The sequence below is a fragment of the Symphalangus syndactylus genome, chromosome 13 (genome assembly GCF_028878055.3).
Source record: "Symphalangus syndactylus isolate Jambi chromosome 13, NHGRI_mSymSyn1-v2.1_pri, whole genome shotgun sequence".
Lineage (NCBI taxonomy): Eukaryota > Metazoa > Chordata > Mammalia > Primates > Hylobatidae > Symphalangus > Symphalangus syndactylus.
This window is the reverse complement of record NC_072435.2, coordinates 112,861,101-112,887,006: the sequence shown is the minus strand read 5'-3', so window position 1 is coordinate 112,887,006 and position 25,906 is coordinate 112,861,101. Positions and strand designations below refer to the sequence as shown.

General features: G+C 43.3%; 1 protein-coding gene across 2 annotated transcripts in view; it reads left to right on the top strand.

Annotated features, from left to right (window-relative positions):
* The first annotated feature begins 3,298 nt into the window (after positions 1-3,298).
* Positions 3,299-25,906, top strand: part of FBXO21 (F-box protein 21) — a 48,812-nt gene continuing 26,204 nt past the window's right edge. Inside the window, exons 1-7 of one of the 2 annotated variants that reach the window (XM_055236052.2) lie at positions 3,299-3,612; positions 4,471-4,606; positions 7,261-7,355; positions 16,100-16,221; positions 18,943-19,089; positions 19,399-19,535; positions 21,118-21,254. In XM_055236052.2, the coding sequence (XP_055092027.1) occupies positions 3,374-3,612; positions 4,471-4,606; positions 7,261-7,355; positions 16,100-16,221; positions 18,943-19,089; positions 19,399-19,535; positions 21,118-21,254 (1,013 nt within the window). In that variant the 5' untranslated portion in view covers positions 3,299-3,373. The remainder of the gene's footprint in view (positions 3,613-4,470; positions 4,607-7,260; positions 7,356-16,099; positions 16,222-18,942; positions 19,090-19,398; positions 19,536-21,117; positions 21,255-25,906) is intronic. The other variant, XM_055236053.2, reaches the window with a different exon arrangement.

The window sequence follows — 25,906 nt, the reverse complement described above, 5'->3', positions numbered from 1 at the left end:
AGCCAGACTAGATCCCAGAGGAGCAGGTGGGGCAGAAGAGAGAAACGTGGATATTTCAATTGGATTTGGATCGTCATTCATGTTGTGGACAGAGGCAAGATAGTGAAAGAAGAGGGCTGGCTGAGGCCCAAGATACCTCAACATATAACATCTGAGTGGCTGCAAAGAAGATGGAGAAGGTGCAGCCCCAGAGGTGAGAGGAGAACCAGGAGACAGTGGAGTCACAGAGGCCTTGTCTTGTCTTGCTCTGTCGCCCAGGCTGGAGTGCAATGGTGTTTAGTCATAGTTCACTGCAACCTTGAACACCTAGATTCAAGTGATCCTCCCACCTCAGCCTCCCGAGTAACTGGAACTACAGGTTTAAGCCACCATGCTGGTAAAATTTAATCATTTTAAAGAGAACAATTCAGTGGCATTTAGTATATTCCCAATGCTGTGCAACCACCACCACCACCTTATCTAGTTCCAAAACATTCCATCACCCCAAAGTAAATCCATATCCAGGCCAGGCACGATGGCTCACACCTGTAATCCCAGCACTTTGGGAGGCCGAGGCAGGTAGATCACGAGGTCAGGAGTTCAAGACCAGCCTGGCCAACATGGTGAAATTCTATCTCTACAAAAATACAAAAATTAGCCAGGCATGGTGGCATGCTCCTGTAATCCCAGCTACTCGGGAGGCTGAGGCGGAAGAATCTCTTGAATCCGGGAGGCCAAAGTTGCAGGGAGCCAAGATCGTGCCATTGCACTCCAGCTTGGGCAAGAGAGTGAGACTCCATCTCAAAAAACAAACAAACAAGAAAACCCATATCCATTGAGCCATTTCTCCCTGCTTCCCACACAGTTTTATCAAGCAATTTTTTTTTCGTTTTGTTTTTTTTTTGAGACAGCATCTTGTTCTGTCACCCAGGCTGGAGTGCAAAGGCATGATCTCGGCTCACTGCAACCTCCACCTCCCTGGTTCAAGCGATTCTCCTGCCTCAGCCTTGCAAGTAGCTGGGATTACAGGCACCTGGCATCATGCCTGGCTAGGTTTTGTATTTTTGTAGAGATGGAGTTTCATCAAGTTGGTCAGGCTGGTCTCAAACTCCTGACCTCAGGTATCTGCCTGCCTTGGCCTCCCAAAGTGCTAGGATTACAGGTGTGAGCTACCGCATCCAGCTCAAGGATTTTTTCTATACCAGCCACTGTTCTATGCCCCTCACATGAATTTCCTCATTTAATTCTCATAACAGCCCCAGGAGACAGGCATTATTATTATTAATTATTATTCCCATGTTACAGATGAAAAACTGGGCCTCAGAAAGGCTAAGTAACTTCCCTAGTCAAACAGCTGATTAGACTATCACAATCAATAGATAATTGAGAATCTGCTCTGTGCAGGGCATGGGTCAAGTAACTAGGCTTCTAGAGGTGACTCAGACACAGTCCTAGCACTGAATTCCCTTCAGATTTAGTGGGAAAGATGCATGTTGAATAGTTGTAAGTTATTACAAGACTGCAAAATGCTGGGCAGGAGCCATATCTGGTGCTGGTGCTGGGGCGAGGGAAGGGAGAGCATTTGGAAAGGTTAAGCTGAGCCCTGGAGGAAGGGAAGGAGCTACTGGAAGGGGGAGGACTGCATGAAGTCGTTGCAGGCAGCAGGAATAGTATATGTAGGGCCAGAAATGGGAGGAAAGAGATGACCAGCCTTGCTGGGGTATGCTTGGCTAGTGAGAGAGAAAGACTTCAGATAGGTAAGAAGAGGTGGAGTCTGCTGCTTTGCAACAATGTTTGGGATGTCACATTCATTTCTACGGGCAATAGGGAGCCACAGATGGCTCAACGCCATCCATTGAGAGTCACTTTACTAGTTCAGCTCTCTCGGGGCATGTTGATTTCCAAGTTGCCAGGAGGACTTCATTGGAGCCTCCATGTACTGACAACAGATCCTTCTAACTGTAATTGGACTTTGAGGTTTTGAAGCAAAGACTCCATTTTTCTCACCCCTGTATCCCCAGGGCACACAACACAGGGCTTTGGCACTGAACTAAACTGAATTTTTTTTTAAATGTGCAGATCCTGAGACTACCCACCCAATCCTGAGTGATAACTCCTGCTTTGAAGACTCAAATCCAGGCTTTAGCACTGTTGTCTCTGTGACTTTGAACCAGTGACTGCCACCTGGAAGAACTTGGCCTTTTCTGTAGAATAGGTATAACTGTGGTACCTATTGTGAGAGGTCAGACTATGCTCCCCAAATATGAAGGATTGTTGAGCTGGAAACAATTAAGAAACCAGTACAGGAGAGCTTTCTGCCTGCCTTCTATTAGCCTAAAATCAGGGCACAGATTTGAGGATTATTATTACTCCCCTACACTATCATAGAGGGCTTACCATAGCACCCACTCAAGAATATTGTTATTATTACATCATATGGTTAAGATTACCGACAAGCAAAAGTCAAGCGGATCTGAAATAGAATCCAAGACAAGGGGCTGGGCGCGGTGGCTCACGCCTGTAATCCCAGCGTAATCTCGAATCAGGAGTTCGAGACCAGCCTGACCAACATGGTGAAACCCTGTCTCTACTAAAAATACAAAAATTAGCCGGCTGTGGTGGCAGGCGCCTGTAATCCCAGCTACTCGGGAGGCTGAGGCAGGATAATTGCTTGAACCAGGGACGTAGAAGTTGCAGTGAGCCGAGATCACGGCCACTGCACTCTAACCTGGGTGGCAGAGTGAGACTCCGTCTCAAAAAAGAAAAAAAAAAAGTAAAAATACAAAAATTAGCTGGGCGTGGTGGCGCGCGCCTGTAATTCCATCCACACGGGAGGCTGAGGCAGGAGAATCGCTTGAACCCAGGAGGCAGAGGTTGCAGTGAGCCGAGATAGCGCCACTGCCCTACAGCCTGGGTGAGAGCAAGACTCCTTCCTAAAGGGAGAAAAAAAACCAAGACAAGGGATCCTGAGCAAGCCCTCTCACTCTCCGAACCTCAGTTTCCCCATCTGTAATATGGGGAGAAAGTTCGTAGGGTAATTGGGGAAGGTCCAATGCGCACAGAAAGCGCTCAGCACGCGTGAGAATAGATACCATTTTTATTTGTTAATTTTAAACATTAATTACGTTTAAAAGAATCAATGATATTATTGTTGTCCCGGACTAGAGGCGGCTTGCGCTGCCAGCTCCAAGCACAGAGCGCAATTATGTCCTCCCTTTTGCGGCGCTGCCACCCGCGCGGCCCCCGGCCGATGCAGGGGAGGTGTGGCCCGCGGATGGGCGGAGCGATCTCAGGACTCGCCCCCAAGACCACTAGGCGGGGCCAGGCGGGGCCAGGCGGGGCGCCCCGGCACTCTCGCGCGCGCGCGCGCGGCGGCCCCAGGTACGCGGACAAGATGGCGGCGGCAGCAGTCGACAGCGCGATGGAGGTGGTGCCGGCGCTGGCGGAGGAGGCCGCGCCGGAGGTAGCGGGCCTCAGCTGCCTCGTCAGCCTGCCTGGTGAGGTGCTGGAGTACATCCTGTGCTGCGGCTCGCTGACGGCCGCCGACATCGGCCGTGTCTCCAGCACCTGCCGGCGGCTACGCGAGCTGTGCCAGAGCAGCGGGAAGGTGTGGAAGGAGCAGTTCCGGGTGAGGTGAGCCAGCGGCCCCGCGCCCCGGCTGCGCGCCCACCGCCCCGCGCCCCCCGGGGCCGGGCAGCCGCCCCGCTCACTCCCCGCGGCCGCCCCGCGCGCGGACCCCACCCCGGACCCCTTCCCGCGGACAGACAGACAAAGGCTCCAGGCCCCGGACCCTGCGGGGCCACGCCAGGCGGACCCCCGAGTCCCCAAATGGCGCATCTAGGAGCGCCTCGCAGCCGGGTCCTCCGTCAAGGGTGACGCTGGCGGCGGCGCGGCTCGTCCCTTTTGCGCGCTTCTTTTGTGCCCGATTCCGGGCTGAAATGTTTACATGGACCCAGTGATGCATCGATCGGGCGGGCGCAGCATCCCGGGGCTGGTTGTGGACGGCACAGATTTCAGCGTGGCCCCGGGTTGAAATCTGGCCCTGCACACTCCCTCTGTGACCTTGCGGGAAGCGACTGTCGTTTTTTTGAGCCTCGTTCATAGACTTTGAGTGGTGGTAATCATTAGACCTACCTTTCACCGTGTTTATTAAATTAGATGATGTGCGGGAGGCACGCACGCAGGGCCCCGGCTCCTAGGAGGCGCTCAATCAGTGCTCACTGTCATTGTCGTTATTATTATTGCTGTTGTTATTACAACTGTCCCCATTTTAGAGATGGGGAATGGAGACATCATTCATGCCGCTACGCCAAGGTCACACCGGGAGTGAGTGAGTGAGTGAATGCCGGTGGGGTTTTGAACTAGGTCCCTCGCCGGGGTCCCTCTTACCACTGGACGCCACTGCTGTCCCTGTTTCCAAGGCTGCCTTGGATTCGTGGCCGCCTGCCTTTGAGTTTCTCTTAAGCTGAGGGGGTGTTTCTCTCCTCGTAGGTGGCCTTCCCTTATGAAACACTACAGCCCCACCGACTACGTCAATTGGTTGGAAGAGTATAAAGTTCGGCAAAAAGCTGGGTTAGAAGCGCGGAAGATTGTAGCCTCGTTCTCAAAGAGGTTCTTTTCAGAGCACGTAAGGATCTGTTGATGTGGCTGTAAGCTTTGGCTTGCTGGTGTATGTGTCTGGGTCTGCAGGCATGAGCTCATCCAGCTCTTTTTCGTATCTCCCTTTTCAATGCTCTCACAATCCCTTACTCACTTAGATGGCTGCAAGAGTCATTGTGTCCTTTTTCTCCTATCCAACAACACGAAGCCATTTGTCTGTGCCAGCTTTACTTTTCTAAAGCCAGAGAGAGAATGGGGGTGGAGGGAGCAGGGAGGGACCCACGCAGCACAATGTAGACGGAGTCCAGATCAGCATTATTTCTCCAATGGGTTCAACGGATTTTTGTGCAACCCCTACGTTATTTGGGGAATCATCAGTGATTGAACACTATAAATTTCTCCCGGTTGTTTTCCCAGAAGGGTTGACGAAATTAATGTGGTTCTTCTCTCTGGCTTTGCAGGTTCTACCCAGTAGTGAACTGCATTATTTGTTAAGGTAACAGAGGATTAAAAGCTACCTATAAATCAGAGTTATTACTCCCTGAAATAAATTGTCTTACATTCATTATCCCTGAAAAGTTTTTGAGTTTTTTTTTTTTTTTTTTTTTAAATATTGCTGAAATACATGGTGGGTTTTTTGGGGTTTTTTGTTGTTGTTTTTTCTTTCTTTCCTCAAAATGTCTCAGGAAGTTTCTTTCTTTTTTCTTTTTTTTGAGACAGAGTCTTGCTTTGTCTCCCCAGCTGGAGTGCAGTGGCGCAATCTCAGCTCACTGCAACCTCCTGCTCCTGGGCTCAAGCAATTCTCATGTCTCAGCCTCCCGAGTAGCCGGCACCACAGGCATGGATAATTTTTGTATTTTTAGTAGAGATGGGGTTTCACCATGTTTGCCAGGCTGGTCTTGAACACCTGGTCTCAAGTGATCCGCTGGCCTCGGCAAACCAAAGTGTAGGGATTACAGGCGTGAGCCACCGCTCCTGGCCTCAGGGAAGTTTCTGTATCTGCTCCTGATCCCTTTTTGTAACTCTGGAAAATAATCCACACTCATGTTTTGAGTTCAACAAACTATTAGATCTTTATTTCTGGTTGGGGTTCTAGAAATAGAGCCAATCTGATTTATTTCACTTTTTTGTTTTCCTAAAGACTCCTTTGGATTCTCTAATTTTAATTACTGTTAGTTAATGGAGTTCATAATTTGAAATGTTTTCAAGGCTTTTCAACTTTTGAAAGGGAAAATTTGAACTTTGGACAAATTTGAATGTTTTCCTCTATGGAGAATACAAATAGACATTCCTTAGTGTAATTGGTTTCTATAAATATTTATTAGTGTTAGAATAAACAAAATTTGTATTCTACTTTGGAGAAGCCATGCCCTGGCTAAAAGCATTCATAATCACAAATTGTAAATGCTGATCTGAATGTGTTTGCACATACGTAGATTTTGGTACTAGCTATGTTTGGTGCAGTTGGTCATGGACTATGAGCCTGCAACCTCCATTTCTAGTCCAGCTGGTTTTGTGTATGTTTTGAACAGTCTGTGCCTCTGTGTAATAATGATGGATTGTTGTGTTTTTTCCTCAGCTCCCCCTTTTCCTGTACCGCTGCTTAATTAGAAGTATGTCAAGGACTTTGAACACAGCGGGAGCATACTTAACATTAATCTGTGGGTGGGTGATTGCTTTGGCCCAGGATCTTGGTGTTCCTGTGTTCTCAGAACGCACACAGGTTGGCCTGAAATGTTCTGGCTACTTGCAAAAAGAAAACTGAGAGAAGCCATAGAATTTTAAACTCAGAAGATCTTTTCTTTTCTTTTTTTTTTTTTTTTTTTTTTGAGACGGAGTTTCACTCTTGTTGCCCAGGCTGGAGTGCAATGGTGTGATCTCAGCTCACTGCAACCTCTTGTCTCCCAGGTTCAAGTGATTCTCCTGCCTCAGCCTCCCGAGTAGGTGGGATTACTGGCATGCGCCACTACGCCTGGCTAATTTTGTATTTTTAGCAGAGACGGGGTTTCTCCATGTTGGTCAGGCTGGTCTCGAACTCCTGACCTCAGGTGATTCCCCCCCACCTCGGCCTCCCAAAATGCTGGGATTACAGATGTGAGCCACTGCACCCGCCGCCACCTTCTTTTTTTTTTTTTTTTTTTTAAACGGAGTTTCATTCTTGTTGCCCAGGATGGAGTGCAGTGGCGCAATCTTGGCTCACTGTAACCACCGCCTCCTGGGTTCAAGTGATTCTCCTGCCTCAGCCTCCCAAGTAGCTGGGATTACAGGCATGCCTGGCTAATTTTGTATTTTTAGTAGAGACGGGGTTTCACCATGTTGATCAGGCTGGTCTCAAACTCCTTACCTCAGGTTATCTGCCTGCCTTGGCCTCCCAAAGTTCTGGGATTACAGTCATGAACCACTATGCCGGCCAGAGCTAGTTTTCTTTACGTTAGAACTCTGAGTTGTCAGTTTCAGAAATTCCAGTCTATGAAAATATCATTGATTACAAATAACAAAATCTCAGTAAATTATTGTTACTTTATGTTATTTTCTACCCATGACTGGTAGTGCAAGGTAGTGCAGAATAACTGTTAGCACTGTCTTTAGTAGTGGACATCTTTATTTCAGCTCAGATTTGTGAGAGTGAGAGTTGCATCAATACTCATAATTGAGGCCTACTTGTATATGTCTTCTTCATAGGTTCCTTGTAATGGCTTCAGTGACATTGAGAACCTTGAGGGACCAGAGATTTTTTTTGAGGATGAACTGGTGTGTATCCTAAATATGGAAGGAAGGTAAGCCATAGCTTTAGCAGGGATTTGTTTGTTTTAATAAGTCCAGAATAAATTGCTGTAATTTCTATGTGGCTAAACCCTGGAATATGTGATTCCAAATATTTCACGCCTTGTCGTAGTTACAGTTTTGAAAAGTTCTGGGTATATTAGGTACATACACCAAGACAATTGACATATAAAGAAACCTTACAAAAATCCTTTTGGAAAGAAAATGGAATTAATGTTCAGCACTACTATGGGTCAAATACTGTGCCCCAGACCCTTGTATTTGTTGTGTTGTTTAGAAACCTTTTGGTAATAGGCCGGGCACGGTGGCTCATACCTGTAATCCCAGCACTTGGGGAGGCCGAGGTGGGCGGATCACCTGAAGTCAGGAGTTCACGACCTGGCCAACGTGATGAAACCCCATCTCTACTTAAAAAAATACAAAAAATTATCTGGGTGTGGTGGTACGCACCTGTAATCCCAGCTACTCGGAAGGCCGAGGCAGAAGAATCATTTGAACCCGGGAGGCGGAGGTTGCAGTGAGCTGAGGTCGCACCATTGCACTCCAGACCGGGGGACAAGAGCAAGACTTTGTCTCATAAAAAAAAGAAACCTTCTGGTAATAGAAATCATCCTTCCTTCATTATTACCTCTCCACTTACTATCAAATTTGCCTGTCATGAATTGAATCTTTTAATTTAAAAATAATAATTTCTTAGGCATGTCTTAATGGATGATTTTTTACAATTTCTGAATTGTGGTACAAAATAATCTACTTTGTTCTTTGAACACTGTAGATCTTTGGGTGAGCCTTTCTTTTATCTTCCAGTCAGAACACTGCGTACTTAGGGACTTACTTGATCAAGAAGAACCCCTTATCTCTTGGTTATTGCTTAAAATTTCATATGCCTTTTATTTTCTGCTGTGAAGGTTAATTTCCAGTTTTTCCCTGAAAGATGACTGGGCTTCCAGCCTAACTTTCCTGTGGAAAAGACTTTCTGCTCTAAAAGTTCTGAAAACTTTCTAGTAATGGAAGATAAGAATGTTAGTTTAACATCTTCCTTAAAAGGAATCTTTGCGAAATGTCTCACAAACAAGGCATAAAATATTTCTGTTGTTTTTTAAAGGGGATTTAGGAGAGAGAAATATCTATCAGTGGAAAAACTGTGGGTAGAGGTAAGATGTGTCACTATTCTAGACCTTGGATGAGTTCAGATGCAGAGGTCATTTTTCCATTTCTATTTTGGTTTATCTATAAATGAATTGAAGTATGATCTAGTAGTTAGTATTGTGCAGTCTTAAAAATAAAAGCTGACTTGTGTTTTTTAACGTGTATATGTACTTTAAAATACATAAATGGGACCTCATACATACTTTGTTGGTTGTTTTGGTTTGGTGCTTAGTACAGACCTGGTTTTTTTTCTTTTGCTGTTTCCTTTTTCCTCCCCATTCCCTCTGTTTACATTGTCCTTTCCTGCCCCCACCTCTGTAATTCTTGCTAACAGCCCAGGTTGCTTTCTTCATGCTGACAGTGATGAGTATGGGAAGGGATCATTATTGCACAAAATTGGGATCACATAATAGGTACTTTTCTATATTGTTTTTTCTCTTTCAACAGTACCTTATGGAAATCCATCCTCTTCATTGGGTAAAACATGAAAATCACTTTTGTTAATGTCTACTTACTCTTTTGTGGTATGTTACATAATTTATTTACTTATTTTTATTTTAATTTTTTGGAGATGGAATTTCGCTCTTGTAGCCTAGGCTGGAGTGCAGTGGCACGATCTGCCTCCTGGGTCCAAGAGATTGTCCTGCTTCAGCCTCCTGAGTAGCTGGGATTACAGGTGCCCACCACCACACCCAGCTAAGTTTGTATTTTTAGAAGAAACGGTGTTTTACCCTATTGGTCAGGCTGGTCTCAAACTCCTGATCTCACGTTATCTGCTGGTCTCGGCCTCCCAAAGTGCTGAGATTATGGGCGTGAGTCACCGTGCCTGGCCTACATTAAATTTTCCTATAGATGGACAACCACTTTTTTTTCCACTTTGTGTCACTGTGAGGAGTGATGTTTCTAGGCAGTAGAGTCCTGGGAACGGGTTTCCCAGTTCAGACTACAGGATGTTATTGAAAGACATAAAATAGATAGCATGTCCTGGAATGTGAAGACTTGCTATCACAGAAAATGTCAGTTCTCCCCAAATTAATGTATAAACCTAGTGTCATTCCAATTAGGATTCAGAGTATTTTTGTGGGGGGTGGTGAGCAGGGGGAGTTGTTTTGCCTTTTTCTTTTCTTTCATTTGGATGTCATAAAATATATGCAGAAGACTAAATTCACAAGAAGGGCCAGAAAACAATTTTTTAGTAATCATAATGGGAAACTGGCATCACTAGATATTAGGCCATCTTATAAAGCTACTTACAGTCCAAACAGCACAGTGATTCAATAAAAATAGCTGCAGCAGTAGCAGAGGATAATTGACAAATGCATCCCAGAATAAAAGATAATTTAATATATTTAAACTCAGAGGGAAAAAAATGGATTTTTAAAGAAGTGGTACTGGACATCACTGAATATCCATCTGGAAGAAAGGAAAACGTGTATCATATGCAAACATTTTTCCAAAGAATTAAACAACTGAAATTTTTAAATGATCACAGTGAACATTCCTCAAGAAAATAGGAGACTTTGTGTAGTCTAAGGGAGACCACCTTAACCAAGAATGACAGTGTGGAGGCTGTGAAAGAGCAGACACTTCTATGTGGCCAAGAGAGCATGAACGAAGTCAGTAGAACTCAAGAGATACTGAAAAATGTTCAAAGGTTAGGAGGATGGCATTCACAGAAGAACAAATCCTAACATCTAACAATCATGGAAAAAACCTTGTAATACACTATTCAAAAAGTGTTAAATAGGCCGGGTGCAGTGGCTCACACCTGTAATCCCAGCACTTTGGGAGGCCAAGTCCTTGGATCATCTGAGGTCAGGAGTTTGACACCAGCCTGGCCAACGTGGTGAAACCCTGTCTCTACAAAAAATACAAAAATTAGCTGGACTTGGTGGCAGGCGCCTGTAATCCCAGCTACTCGGGAGGCTGAGGCAGGAGAATTGCTTGAACCTGGGAGGCGCGGGAGGCGGAGGTTGCAGTGAGCCGAGATCGCACCGTTGCATTCCAGCCTGGGCGACAAGAGTGAAACTCCGTCTCAAAAAAAAAAAAGTGTTAAACAGCAATGAAATACTGCCGTTTTATGTGTCAGGTTCCCAAAAAAGATAAAAATGCATAGCTAGTAAAGACATATATTATAGTCTTTTTAGAAATAAATACGAATAGGTTACCCAACACACATATTTTGACCTTAAAAAAGGATTGTTTGTTTTAGAAACAGAGTCTCACTCTGTCACCCAGGCTGGAATGCCATGACGCAATCATAGGTCACTGCAGACTCAAACCCCTGGGCTCAAGTGACCCTCCTGCCTCAGCCTCCCAAGTAGTTAGGACTGCAGGCACTTGCCACCACACCTGGCTAATTTTTTCCATTTTTTGTATAGATGGAGTCTTGCTTTGTTGCCCAGGCAGATATTAAACTTCTGGCCTCAAGAGATCTTCCCAGCCAGGCACGGTGGCTCACGCCTGTAATCACAGCATTTTGGGAGGCCGAGGCGGGCAGATCACTTGAGGTCAGGAGTTCAAGACCAGCCTGTCCAACATGGTAAAACGCTGCCTCTACTAAAAATACAAAAATTAGCCGGGCATGGTGGCACATGCCTGTAATCCCGGCTACTTGGGAGGCTGAGACAGGAGAATTGCTTGAACCCAGGAGGCTGAGGTTGCAGTAAGCTGAGATTGCACCACTGCACTCTAGCCTAGGCGACAGACTCGGTCTCAAAAAAAAAAAAGGATCCTCTTGCTGCGACCTCCCAATGTGCTGGGATTACAGATATGAGCCACCACGCCCAGCCCTGTTTGTTTTTTGAGACAGGGTTTCATCCTGTTGCCCAGGCTGGAGTACAGTGGTGCAATCATGGCTCACTGTAACCTTGAACTCCTGTGTTCAGGGGATCCTCTGGCCTCAGCCTCCTGAGTAGCTAGGAATACAGGCATGTGCCATCATGCCTGGCTAATTTTTATTTGGTAGAGACTGTGTCTCACTATGTTGCCCAGGCTGGTCTTGAACTCTTGACTTCAAGTGATCCTCCCACCTTGGCCTTCCAAAGTACTAGGACTATAAGTGTGAGCCAACAAATAAAGTTGTTTTTAAATGATAGAATACCCCGCATTTAAAAATATTTTGGGATACCAGTTTTTATGGAGGACCCTGTTTCTTTTCATTCCTGGCAAATGCTTATGGTTTGGATATGGAAAGCATGGGAAGGAAAAAATGTAGTTTCCATAAATGCTAAAGCATCAGTTTGAAATCAGTTTGTGTTTATGATGTGCTATGTGGTCTTAAAAAAGAGTATGTCCTACAATAAAGATTAGAAACAGCATATTAAAAGGGCATACACTGGGCCAGGCACAGTGGCTCACACCTGTAATCCCAGCACTTTGGGAGTCTGAGGCGGGTTGATCACCTGAAGTCAGGAGTTCGAGACCAGCCTGGCCAACATGGAGAAACCCCGTCTCTACTGAAAATACAAAAAATTAGCCAGGCATGGTGGCAGACACCTGTAATCCCAGCTACTCAAGAGGCTGAAGCAAGAGAATCGCTTGAACCTGGGAGGTGGAGGTTGCAGTGAGCTGAGATTGTGCCGCTGGCACTCCAGCCTGGGTGGCAAAGTGAGACTCTGTCTCGGATGGATGGATGGATGGATGGATGGATGGATGGATGGATGGATGGATGGATAGATAGATAGATAGATAGATAGATTGATTCATACATTGTACCCGAGAAAAGTGTCACAGAATGACCAATACTGAGACATATTTTAGTAAAATTGCTGGATTTTAAAGACAGGAAAGTCGTTTGAGCATCCAAGCAGAAAAGGTAAAGTCATTTATAAGGAAAAGAAAATAAGAATATCATCAGACTTTTCAACAGAATTTTTTGTGCCAAAGGAAAAAATAACTTATTTAAGATACTCAATGATCTAAGGAAAATGTCAGCCAAGGATTTTTATATCCAGCCAAACTGACTTCCAGATATGAAGACTGCACAGAAACTTAGCAACTTAACAAGAATTCAGTGACTTTTCAGTCCTTCCTGAGAGATCTCCTGGAAAATGAATTTCAAATGATCAAAAACCACTCCCCGCCCAAAAAAAAAAACAAAACTAAACAGAGAAACACTGATATAAGGACTGGCAGTGAGCACTAAATCTGTATTTTTAGATTTAAATTCAAATGAGGGTTCTAGGGGAGAAAGTATTGCATGTGTAACGTCTATAAGACATGTCAGTATAAATACAATGCATCTGTTTAAAAAAATGAATGGACAGTGGGGGAGAACATATGCAAAATATTTAACTGTTTTCAGTAATCATAAAAGTGATGAGTAATCCCAGCACTTTGGGAGGCTGAGGTAGGTGGATCACAAGGTCAGGAGATCGAGACCATCCTGGCCAACATGGTAAAACCTCGTCTCTACTAAAAATACATAAAAAAAAATTAGCTTGGTGTGGTGATGCCGCCTGTAATCCCAGCTATTTGGGAGGCTGAGGCAGGAGACTAGCTTGAACCCGGGAGGCGGAGATTGCAGTGAGCCAAGATCGCACCACTGCACTCCAGCCTGGCGACAGAGCGAGACTCCGTCTCAAAAGAAAAAAAAAGTGATGAGAACATTAGTCTTGTTATTCTGAGGGCTAGTGTGTGAGTATGAGAGAGAGATGTGGAATGAAGTAAATGAATAACGATGTGATATTCTAATTTTATCACCTGTGATATCCTGGAGAAGCAGAATTCTCCTGGAATAAAGAAGACATAAGATAGAAGAAGGTCAGAGCCATATATTTTTGAATTGGAAGTGCCAGTGTGAACTCAAAAGGTATTTTATATTTAAATACATGTAGGTATATGTAAGTGCATGTGCATATGTACATGTACACACACGTGCACATCAACACTAGGCTTCCTAGGTCTGTCTGCTGAAAAGATCTAGAAATAATAACCAACCTAGTGGAATTGATCTTCCCTCGTATCCAGATTGTCATCTTGATACAACATTTTCCACAAAAGAAGCCAGGGTTTTTGGAGAAAGACTGATTGTGTGTCCAATGCAAGGATTTTAAAAGATGAGCCTGGAGCATCCTGGAAACCTAACCAGATAGTAAGAAAACTGACACTACTTTATGTCGGAAGTACTGAGGAACCAATATGAAGAGGCTTCCAGTGGCCAAAGATGTGACAGAGCATCAGTGTGGATAATAACAGGAATGGATTGAAATGCGTCGAATATGCTTGTCTCTCTGAGTCCATAATAATACTAAAAAAATTAATTGGTCACCTTTGAAGGATAAACAGAAACCCATATCATTGTTTTGAAAAATTGTAAATAGAAGATATGAGCATTTATCCTGCCTTTTCCATGTACTGTATCATGGGGGATCAAATAATAGACGGGGGGGGGGGGGTTCCTTATGGAAGTATCCCAGCTAATGAATTAAGAAGGATTGATTGAATTCTAATATCACCACTTCGTAACCTCAGATGAATGAACAGATCAAGACATTGAGTAGCAGTGTTGCTGACATCACAAAAGAGACACCCAGGCATTATTGCCTCCTGATGGGAGAATGCGCTACCTTCTATGAAATTATCTTGCTAAATTAATGGAATCTGTATCTCATGTAGCCTCTACATCCAGTTTACAGGAGATCAGAAGACAGAAGAACATGTTAAACTACATCATGTGGGTACAGTCAGCAAATTCCAGACGATGGGAAACTGCAGGTCAAACAACCCAGGTTCTTCAACAAATAAAATGCAAGGGAAAAAAAAGATGGAGGAGGATCCTGTAGATTAAGAGATTTAGAAGGCATCAAAACAGACTCACCTGTTTAGGGATGCATATTTCATGCTAATACTAAAGAGAAAAGCAAGAAAGTGATGACCATAGAGGTGTGGTTTGTGATGATTGTTGCGGGGGGGCCCCGGAGGGCTTCTTGGCTGTTTGCAAAGTTTTCTTTCTTGGCAAGAGTGGTAGATCCAAGAATGTGCCTTATGATGATTCATTAAGCTACTTGTTTCACACAATTTTCTAGATTGGTATATTTTACAACTCAAAGGTTAAAAAGTAGATGAAACATAGATCATTCTGCAGATTTTCATTGACCTCTCTCAAGATTGGCAAGTTGTCTGTTACTTCATGATGTCAGCCAGATAAGTTTCATCACTGTCTCTCTCCTCCTTATAATCCCCATATATATTTGGGATATGTGGTGAAGAATTTTATCTACTAACAACTGTTATGGAACATCTACTATGTGCCAGATGCTATTCTAGGCACTAGGGATACAGCAGTGAACAACACAAAAAAAATCCCTGCCTTCATGGGGCTTATACTGTAGTGGGGGAGATAGGCGCTAAGAAAAATAAGAAATTGGTTACGTTAGAAAATGAAACATGCTATAGAGAAATATAATCGGGGAAGAAGGCAGGGGAGTGGTGATGGTGAGGGGGTGCCATTTAAAATAATGTAGGGGGCCTTACTCAAGGGGACATTTGAGTTGAAACCTAGGAGGAGGTGAGAACAGACTGCGATCTCTGGGGAGAATGTTCCAGGCAGAAGGAACAGGGCACTAAGGTGAGCACCCACCAGACAGTAAAGGGACAGCTGGAATGCTTGGGTGGCTGGACTGAGGGGGAGTGGCAGGAATTGGGGTCAGAGAGGTAATGGGGCGAGAGTTCAAGAGACCTTTTAAGTCCTCCTTAGGACTTGGGCTTTTTCTTGGAGCAAGGTGGGAAACCGCCAGAGACTTGGAGGCGAGGATTGGGTGACATGACTACGTGTTACTGGAGTGCTCTGGCTGCCGTATTGAGGATAGACTGTGGAGGGGCCAGGTCTGAAGCGGGAAGCTGAGGTAGGAGGATGTTGCTGCAACACAGAAATGCTGATGGTGGTGTGTGGGAGTAATTGGGAAGTGTGCACATTTTGGATGTAATTTGAAGATAGTACTGATAGCATTGGCTAACAGGTCTTAAGTATGGCTTATGAGAGAAAGCAAGGCATCCAGTATGACTCGCAGGTTTTATGCCTCACTAGAATGATGGAGATGCCTTGATCTGAGATGAGGGTGACTCTGTGAGGGAAAGAAAGATGAAGGTGCTCAGCTATCTGAGTGGGATGTGGAGTAGATGGATAGTAGTTGATACACAGGTCTAGAGTTCAAGAGAGAACTCTGGTCTGGAAAATAGAAGTTTTCATAATATGTGAAACCATGAGGAACTCACCGTGGCAGTGAGTGCCCAGGCCCAAGTGGCCCAAGCAGGGGGACCAGCAAAAGGTTCTAGATGCCTCCCCATCTTCTGAACCTCCCCCAGCTCAATTCCTTTTTCAGGCTGCTCTTCCGTTTCCTTTTACCAAAGATACAGGCAAGTACGTCTGAAGCCAGGCAGATAACTGTTCCTCAGATTTCAGTACAACTAATTTAGTATTGTATTACAATTCAAAGACTGCTATCTACTTCCATTATAATTATTATAAGATAATCAACCAATTATATTTTTCTTGTTAAGCAAACTACATGGTATGTTAGTGTAACGTATAAATAGATAACCGAAAGTTTTCAAATCTTAATTCTTACTGACTTTTTGTTTCCAGAAAAGCTTTGACCTGGAAATACTACGCGAAAAAAATTCTCTACTACCTGCGGCAACAGAAAATTTTAAATAATCTTAAGGCCTTTCTTCAGCAGCCAGATGACTATGAGTCATATCTTGAAGGTGAGTCTTTTCCCGTATATGTGGACAGTAGTATTTCTGTAGGTAACTGATTAGTTTTTTAAGACCAGCAGAGGGAATTGTGTTCCTTGTGGTAAAGAAGTGGAAAAGTAAATCATGTTGCGTGGGCTTCTGCAGGTTGGATTATAGGGCCTGACCAATGAGATAGTTCAAACTATTAAAATTAGAGCTAAGATTTTATCAAAGTCCACTAAAGAAATAGTGTTTTTTAAAGATGCGTCATTGGCTTAAAATGTAAGAGTGATACTTTAGCTAATGAAGTAAATTCCTGTTTTTCCGAGCTTTAATGATCATTTCCAAATCAGAAGTAAATGTATCCAATTTTGTCTCCCTGTGACCTTGAGTAAATCCCTTAACCTCTCGGGCTGGAGTTTATTGAGGACAGAATGTTCTTGGGCATCAGTGAGTCTGCTTGTCCATAATGAAAGGTGAGAAGGAAGAAGTTGAGTGGACAGGCAAGATGAAGGGAGTGGAGAATCTTTTTGTTCTTAAGTTGAACAGGAACAAAGTGAGACTTCCATTTTTTTAAAATGATTTTGAATTCCTACAATATTACACAAACATTCCCATAAGTTATGGTTATGAAATATAAATATGACTGGTCGTTTACTTTTATTCCCTACTTCCGGTGATTTACCAGATTGTTGATTTTTTTCCATTCCAGTGTTACCTCATAGTCATGTTCCCATTCTGTTACTATTCCTTTTTTAAAAAAAATTTATTTATTTTTAGAGACGGGGTCTTGCTATGTCACCTATGCTAGATTCAAACTCCTGTGCTCAAGTGCCACCACACCTGGCTGGCTTCTGTAACTAGTCTCATGCAGTCTGTGGCCACCTCTCCTGGCAACAATTTTCTGAGTAATACTTGCTTTCATGAACATTACCCCCCTCTTCCCTCCAAGTCAGCCAAAATACCAGTGCCAGCCCAATTAGAAATCTAGCCTTCACCACTGCATGTGAAACCTGCAATGTGGACAACTGATTTCCCTTTTATATTAAACCTCTACCTGCTTTTCAATGCCCTGCATAATCTGGTCCAGACCTTTGCTCCGTACTCTCCAGGATGTCCCATTTGCTCCAGCCAGGCCATTGTCTAGACTGGTGCCCCACAAATACACCTGGCTTCACTTCCTCATTCATAATATCCCTCCTTCTCATAATCCCTCTTGAAAATCCTAGTCCCCCTCCATAATTCAGCTCAAGCCTCACTTCCATTAAATTTCCACTGACTACTTGGAGATTTTACTCACCTCAGAGCTACAGTAGCATTTAAAAGTAAGCTGTCTTGCATTTTTTTGTTTCCTGTGTATACATTTGTTTCTGTAACTAGTCCCTAAGCTTCTTGTGTTGTGGTCCTTGTGTTAGGATCACTGTATACCCCACAATGCTTAGTGTAAATGCTTATCAAGTGTATAAAAACCTAGTATCATCCAAAAGGAAATGAAACATCTGTTTCAGTTGATGAAAATAAATTCTCACCACCCTAGAATCCCCTCATCTGTATACTGGAGTTGAGAAGCATCCTATCTTCTGTTTATTTCACAGTTAAGAATAGTATTTTTTTTGTAGCTTATGTATGAAAACAAATACTCCTTTTTCATTTTCTAAATACAACATTAGAAGTTTCAAAGAACTTCCACATCAGTGTCATAAGCATTGAGAAGCCATTGGAAGTTGTTTAGTAGTTGAGTGAATGACAATTGGCTCTCCAAGTTTCTGATGCTTGGTGACTGACTAGAATAATGCTGATGCCATCGAAGAAGTCTGGGAATCGTAGCATTAGGAAGGAACGGAGTTCAGAAATGTGCAGCATAAACTGCTTCAGCCTCCAGGTAGGGAAGCTGCGGCCCACGGAGGCCCAGGAGACAGTCCCTGGCTGGTGGCAACACTGGGACTGGGATCGAGGTGTCTTGACACCCGTTCAACTGCTTTGAGCTCTGGAGCATTGGTAAGGGAGTCCAGGTTCTGAGCTGGTCTGAGATCTCTTGAATTTAAGGTGACTCGAGAGCTTCTCACATAACGGTGTCCTTATCCAAATGATGCTGTTAGCCCTTCAGTCTCTGCTTCCAAAATTACCTAAGACTGTGAAGAGGAGTGATTCTTAAGAGACTGTCTGCAGTGTGTTCTGCACAGCTTTTCAGCTGTAGGTTCCCCAAGCATAACTGTTTATCTCGTTGGAAAGTAGGGTTAGCTCCAGAGTCCATTTACTGTTCACCCTTGAGACGTGTAATTTGTTGAAATGGCACATCTGTCATGGAGGGCTTTCAAGTTGTTGTTTTTTTTGTTTGTTTGTTTGTTTTAAAGGAACTGCCTTATACCATTAAGTTTTCAGAGTTGTTGGATTTGGAACCTATAACAGCTAGGGAGACAGAAGTAGCTTGAAAAGATCTCCTTGATGTCATTTACTTCTCTTTGTGATAGAATATGAGACTGCACCACATACCACGCAGTTTTTTAGTCCATGACTTCTGAGAGAAGTTTGATTTATGTATTTATTTTTTTTAAAGTTTAAGCTACTTTGTTATGAAAATGTTTGTTGCTCCTTCTCAGTGTGTTAGCAGCAAGGTCCGTGGGCAAAACATGAAGCTTATCCAGTGGGATAGTGTAAAGAGCCATGTCCCAGGATGTCCAGGGTAAAATTGCAAACTAATAAGAAAAGGGTAACGTAAGAATTTATTCGGTAATTCTTGTTCATTTTCAGGTGCTGTATATATTGACCAGTACTGCAATCCTCTCTCCGACATCAGCCTCAAAGACATCCAGGCCCAAATTGACAGCATCGTGGAGCTTGTTTGCAAAGCCCTTCGGGGCATAAACAGTCGCCACCCCAGCTTGGCCTTCAAGGCAGGTGTGGCATTGCTTTGGATCCAGCTGTATTTACGAAAGAAAATCTAGAGGAATTGGTTAATTTGAGAGATTTGTTAGTGTGTTCCCATTATGTCACGAGAAAGTGATAAAATGACGTGACCACGTGTTTACCTGGTTGAAGTGTTGAACCTAAAGCACTTCAAATACATACTGCCTTCTGCTTCCTAGATTGGCAACACTTGATTAATATTGTTAGGCCATTGCCAATGTCTTCATGTTGTGAGTTGTTTGGGGCACCTGTCACAACCTTTTTTGTGCTTGGGTCCCAGAGTAGATCTCTGTGTTTCAGGTGAATCATCCATGATAATGGAAATAGAACTCCAGAGCCAGGTGCTGGATGCCATGAACTATGTCCTTTACGACCAACTGAAGTTCAAGGGGAATCGAATGGATTACTATAATGCCCTAAACTTATATATGCATCAGGTAAATATAGGTACAGTAATATATGGGTATAGTAATATAGGTATAGTAATTTTTTTTTCTGTTTTTAGAGACAGGGTCTCGCTCTGTTGCTCAGGCTGGAATGCAGTGGCACGATCATAGCTTACTGCAGCCTCAAACTCCTGGGCTCAAGCGATCCTGCCACCTCACCCTCCTGAGTAGCTAGGACTACATGCCACCACACCTGGCTAATTTTTTATTTTTTGTAGAAATGAGGTCTTGCTATGTTGCCCGGCCTGGTCTCAAACTCCTGACCTCAAGTGATCCTCCTGCCTTGGCCTCCCAAAGCGCTGGGATTATAGGTGTGAGCCACTGTGCCCATCCTATGTGTATTTTTTTAAGCTTCTCTCTGATGGACCGTACATTCTTGAAGGTCAGTACTATGCCTTCCGTCTCTGAGTGCTCGATGAAACTTATTTTTCCTTCCACTGTAAGGATATTGTTGTGGAGTTTATCTGTTTCCTCATGGAGTATCCTCCATATACAAACCCTTGAGATAAATTTTTGACTAAAAATAGATATTTCTCTGACTCTGGTCAGTTTGTATCTCGTGAACACTAAACTGTGGAACTAATCAGGGTCCTCTTTGCACTGGCCTCTAGCCATTTGGGGGAACCTGTGGCCCAGCTATGTCAAGTTTGCATCTGTTATTTTTTATTTGCTTTCTGCCTAGTTCCATTTTCATATTTATTTTGTTGCCCTGTCTGCTACTTTCATTTTATTTTGCTATATCATACACACTTTTCCTTGAAACAGTCTTAAATACTTTCTGGAAGAAGGAGGGCCTAAATCAGGGCTTGACCAACTTTTCCTGTAAAAGGCCAGTCAGTAAATTATTTCAGCTTTGGCCAGGCATGGTGGCTCACACTGTAATCCCAGCAGTTTGGGAGGCCGAGGTGGGTGGATCACCTGAGGTCAGGAGTTCGAGACCAGCCTGGCCAACATGGCGAAACCCTGTTTCTACTAAAAATACAAAAAAATTAGCCAGGCATGGTGGTGGTTGCCTGTAATCCCAGCTACTCGGGAGGCTGAGGCAAGAGAATTGCTTGAACCCGGAAGGTTGCAGTGAGCCGAGATCACGCCATTGCACTCCAGTCTGGGCAACAGAGCGGGACTCCATCTCAAAAAGAAAAAAAAAAGTATTTCAGCATTGAGGGCCATGTGGTCTCTATTGTTAACCACCAAGTTCTGCCGCTGTGGTGTAAAAGGAGACACAGATAATATAAAAACAACTGAGCGTGGCTGTGTCCAAACTGTATATATGAACATTGAAATTTGAATTTCATGTTACTTTCATATGTCTTTGAATAGTATTAACTATTTTTTCAAACATTAAAAAACATAAAACTTCTTCTTACATAGGCTGTACAAAAATAGTCGGTGGATCGGAATTGCCATGGACCATAGTTTACCGACCCCTGACCTAAATAAGTGAAATACTCACTTAAGCCTCACAAATGAGCATCATGCCCAATGCACAATAGGTGCCTAATGAGAATGTTTATTGAAAGAATGAGAACGTATAGTTCATCCCAGTGAAATAAAAGCATTTTTTCTGCCTTAGGTTTTGATTCGCAGAACAGGAATCCCAATCAGCATGTCTCTGCTCTATTTGACAATTGCTCGGCAGTTGGGAGTCCCACTGGAGCCTGTCAACTTCCCAAGTCACTTCTTATTAAGGTGGTGCCAAGGTGCAGAAGGGTGAGCATCCGTGACACATTATCTGTGGTCCTGAAGATTTGGTCCCTCTGTGCTGAGAGGCAGTCTGATTTTCAACATCAAGTTGGGTGTTACCACACAGGTTAAAAATGGACTAGGGTGGTGATGGAACTGTTTTGTTTCCTGGCTGTATCAGTGTCAGTATTCTGGTTGTGTTATTATACTGTAACAGTTAAGATGGTACCATCAGGGGAGTCTGGGTAAAGGGTACTCTGGATCTTTCTGTATTTCTTAAAACTGCATGTGTGAATCTACCTTTATCTCAAAAAGTTTAATTTAAAAAAGATAAGACTCTGATTTCAGGGTCTTATGTGGTTCTCAGAGTCCCTTTGTTCCAAAGCAGATCAGATCAAAGAGTTCTTAAAGAAATTATTTCTTTATCTCCCCCTTTGTCCCACATGAGTGGGAGAGGAGGAGAGGAAGGGAGGGAAAGAAAGCAGGGGAGATTGAACAGGGTGGCCACGTTCCCCTTCAGGCAACGTTGGTGACTGATGAGAATTTTAGAGACCTGGTAACTGAGTTCTGTTTTGTTCTTTTTTAAACCTAGTGCTCTGTAGGGCAAAAAGCTCCTTTTCAGTTACAGTCTAGCTTTTCTGAAAGAAATAGTTCAACAGGTAGAAATATATTCTCATTAAATCTACAATTTAGGGGGAAAAGAAAAAAGTTATTTACCTATGTCTTGATCTTTGAAACTCTGTCTTAATGATTAACTCTGATAACCTTTAGATGAATTGTGTGATAGAAAGTACCAGAGCTTTATAGTCAAACTGGGTTCAAACTTTGCCTTCCTCTGAGGAGGCCTCAGTTTCTTCCTTGGTAAAATAGATTAATGTTTTTTTATAAAGCAGCTTGGAAGATTAAATGAGATCACCCAGTGTATTATATACCCAGGAGAGTTTCTGATGTGACATAGCAAAAAAGTACAATTGGTCTCTGTTCCTACCTCTTAGTTTAAGAAATAAAACATTACGTATTTAGTTGAAGCCTCCCAGGTACTCCTCCTCATCCCTTTCTCCTCTCCAGAGCTAACCACCAGTTTGAAAGTGTTTGTTATTTCTGGTTTTTTTTTTTTTTTTTTTTTTTTTGAGACAGGGTCTGGCTGTGCCACCCAGGCTGGGGTGCATTGGCACAATCTTGGCTTACTGCACCCTCCATCTCCTGGACTCAAGCCATCCTTCCACCTCAGCCTCCCTAGTAGCTGGAACCACAGGCATGCATCACCACCACCTGGCTAATTTTTTTGTAGAGACGGGGTCTCGTCATGTTGCCCAGGCTAGTATTGAACTCCTGAGCTCAAGTGATCCGCCTGCCTCAGCCTCCCAAGGTGCTGGGATTACAGGCGTGAGCCACCACGCCTGGCCGTGTTTATTTCCATGCAAATGTTGATGGTTCATTACTTATGTATGTTGCCTTAAATACCCGTACAGGCTTCCCTTGTGTTCCAGATATGTGTTTCTGAGGATGTACTGGATGGTTTAATTTTTGGATAGTGGGGACCCAATTTCCATTATTTTAAGTGGGAAAAATGATTTTTCATCCCATTCCCTCTCCCCAAATAACCCAACCAATCTCCCCAAGTATCTCCAAAATATTCTTAAATGCCTATGTAATAATCCACCAAAGATTTCTGTACAATATAAAACATTTAAAACACCAATTACCATGTCATTTGCCACAATAACTTACTGCAGGGTAGGATTGTATGCAGTTAACATCATTTTTCCTTCTTGCGCTACAGTGGACCTATACTATAATGCAAATGAACAATGAAATAATTTAATACCCCCCAGACACGTGACAGAAACAAGCACTGAGCCCCATAAGGGACTCAGCCCTCAGGGACAAGGCAGGAGCTGCTGGGCTATGGCCCTTTCTGCCCTTTGCTCTCTGCCTTTGGCCACTTTTTTCTGTCCCTGTAGAAAGACCATATTTTCTTAAGCACTGTAACTTTATAATTATCCCTGATATCTGGTAGGATGAAACTCCAGCTAGTTCTTCAAAATTGCCTTGGCTGTTTTTAGCTTTTGCTTTCCGTATAGATTTAGAATCAGTTTTGTCAGGTTCTTTGGAAACCCTGTGTGTCTGTTGATTGGAGCCAGGGATTACTTTGAATTGGAGTTCTAGATTAATAGGGGGACATTGCCAATGTCTCACTATCAGTCTTTCTGAGAACATGGACCTACTCTGTTTAGGTTGTCATTACTGGCCTTAAAAAGATTTTATCTTTTTCTTCATCAAGCTAACATCTTGTTAGATGTATTCTTAGGTACCCTCCTTTGGTATTTTTTTTTTTCGGGTGAAAATGGTAATTTTTAAGATTACATTTTTTAAGTATTAATGATATACAGAGATGTGGTTGCTATCTAGATACAGTTTTGATCTTCAGTGCCTTGGCTGAATAAATCATTAGTGCTAATAATTTGTCCATTCCTGGCTTTTCTCTGTGGATAATCATAGTATCTGTGAATAGTGACAATTTGGTTTCTTCTTTTTTGTAACTCCTATATATTTGTTTGTTTCTCTTGCATTACTCTGCTGCCTAGATCCTTTTGTACAAAGTTGAATAAAAACAAAGATAGCAGGGACTCTTGCCTTGGGTATGACTTTAAATGGAATGCTTTTAAAATTTCAAAGCCAGGCATGGTGACGCACGCCTGTAGTCCCAGCTGCTTGGAAGGCTGAAGTGGGAGGATTGATTGAGCCCAGTAGTTCAAGGCCAGCTTGGGCAACATAGCAAAGCCCTGTCTCAGAAAAAGAAAACAAAAATTCACCATCAGGCATGCTGTTGGGAGCGGTTAGGGATTATGAAAGCTACCATCTAAATTCCTACTTTGCTAAGTTTTATTAATAGCTAGGCATTCGATTTTTTTTTTCAGAATTCTTTTTCTGTGTCTACTCATATGATAAGGTTTTTCTCTTTTAGTCCGTATGTTTAGAAATAGATTTTTTTGTGGTAATAGAATTTCTTTTTTTAACTTTTAAGTTCAGGTGTACATGTGCAAGTTTGTTACATAGGTAAACTTGTGTTATGGGGGTTTGTTGTGCAGATTATTTCATGCAGGTATTAAGCCTAGTTCCCATTAGTTATTTTTCCTGATCCTCTCCCACCGCCCACCCTCTGATAGGCCCCAGTGTGTGTTGTTCCACTGTGGGTCCATGTGTTCTCATCACATAGTTCCCACTTATAAGTGAGAGCATGCAGTATTTGGTTTTCTGTTCCTTTGTTAGTTTGCTAAGGATGATGGCTCTAGCTCCATCCATATCCCTGCAAAGGACATGATCTTGTTCTTTTTTGTGGCTACATAGTATTCCATAGTGTATATGTGTCATATTTTCTTTATGCAGTCTATCACTGATGGGCATTTAGGTTGATTCCAGGTCTTTGCTATTGTGAATAGTGCTGCAGTGAACATATGTGTGCATGTGACTTTATAATAGAATGACTTATATTCCTTTGGGTATACACGCAGTAATGGGATTGCTGGGTCAAATGGTTTAGCTGTCTTCAGGCCTTTGAGGAATCACCACACTCTCTTCCACAATGATTGAACTAATTTACACTCCCACTAACAGTGTATAAGCATTCCTTTTTCTCCACAATCTCCCTAGCATCTGTTACAAAATAGATTTTTTCATGTTCAACTCTCCTTCCATTGTTGCGGCACATCTAAATTACTTATTTGTAAAATACATTGCTGCATGTGATTTACTCATGTTTTATCCAGGATTTTTGCATTTATGATAGCTCATAAATGATCTTGGCCTAGAAATTTTTGTACATTTGTCCTTAGGAAGTTCTAGCCTCATAGAAAGAGTTTAAGAGTTCCTTGTTTCTAGAACATTTATGTAATTCTTATTTTTTTGTGTGCTTTCCTCATAGGTTTATTTATTTTATTTTTGTTTTTTATTTTTTCGAGATGGAGTCTCAGTCTGTTGCCCAGGCTGGAGGGCAGTGGTGCGATCTCGGCTCACTGCAACCTCCGCCTCCTGGGTTCAAGCGATTCTCCTGCCTCAGCCTCCCAAGTAGCTGGGATTTCAGGCATGCACCACCATGCCCAGCTAATTTTTGTATTTTTAGTAAAGACAGGGTTTCACAATGTTGGCCAGGATGGTCTAGATCTCTTGACCTCGTGATCTGCCTGCCTCAGCCTCCCAAAGTGCTGGGATTACAGACGTTAGCCACCGCACCCAGCCATATCCTTGCTAAGGGTAGGTTATAAATATGACTCAAGGAAGAAATTCGATTGGAGTTTTTTAGCAACCAAAGAGAGGAATATGCTATGATTTGTAGTGGGCTTCAAATATAAGATGAAACAATAGCTCATAAGAAACACTAGTATCCCTGAAACAGAGCCACCTGAATCCCTCCATGAGTCCTCACAGTGGGCCTGGCAGTGCAGTGAGAGCTTGCATCATGTGACCGCTGCTCAGCATTGTGCTCAGCCAGGGCCAGCCCCAGCATACTAGTGCAGTTCAAGTGCAGGTCACAGAAGGCAGACCTGCAAGAAGAGCTGTGTGATCGAGGCCAGGGGCACAGCTCTCTGTGCTCTAGCACAGGGTTCCCAGCCCAAGGCTGTGATAGGCTCAGCAGGTCTCTGACCACCTCAGCGTATCAGCAGAACTGATGGCCGAAT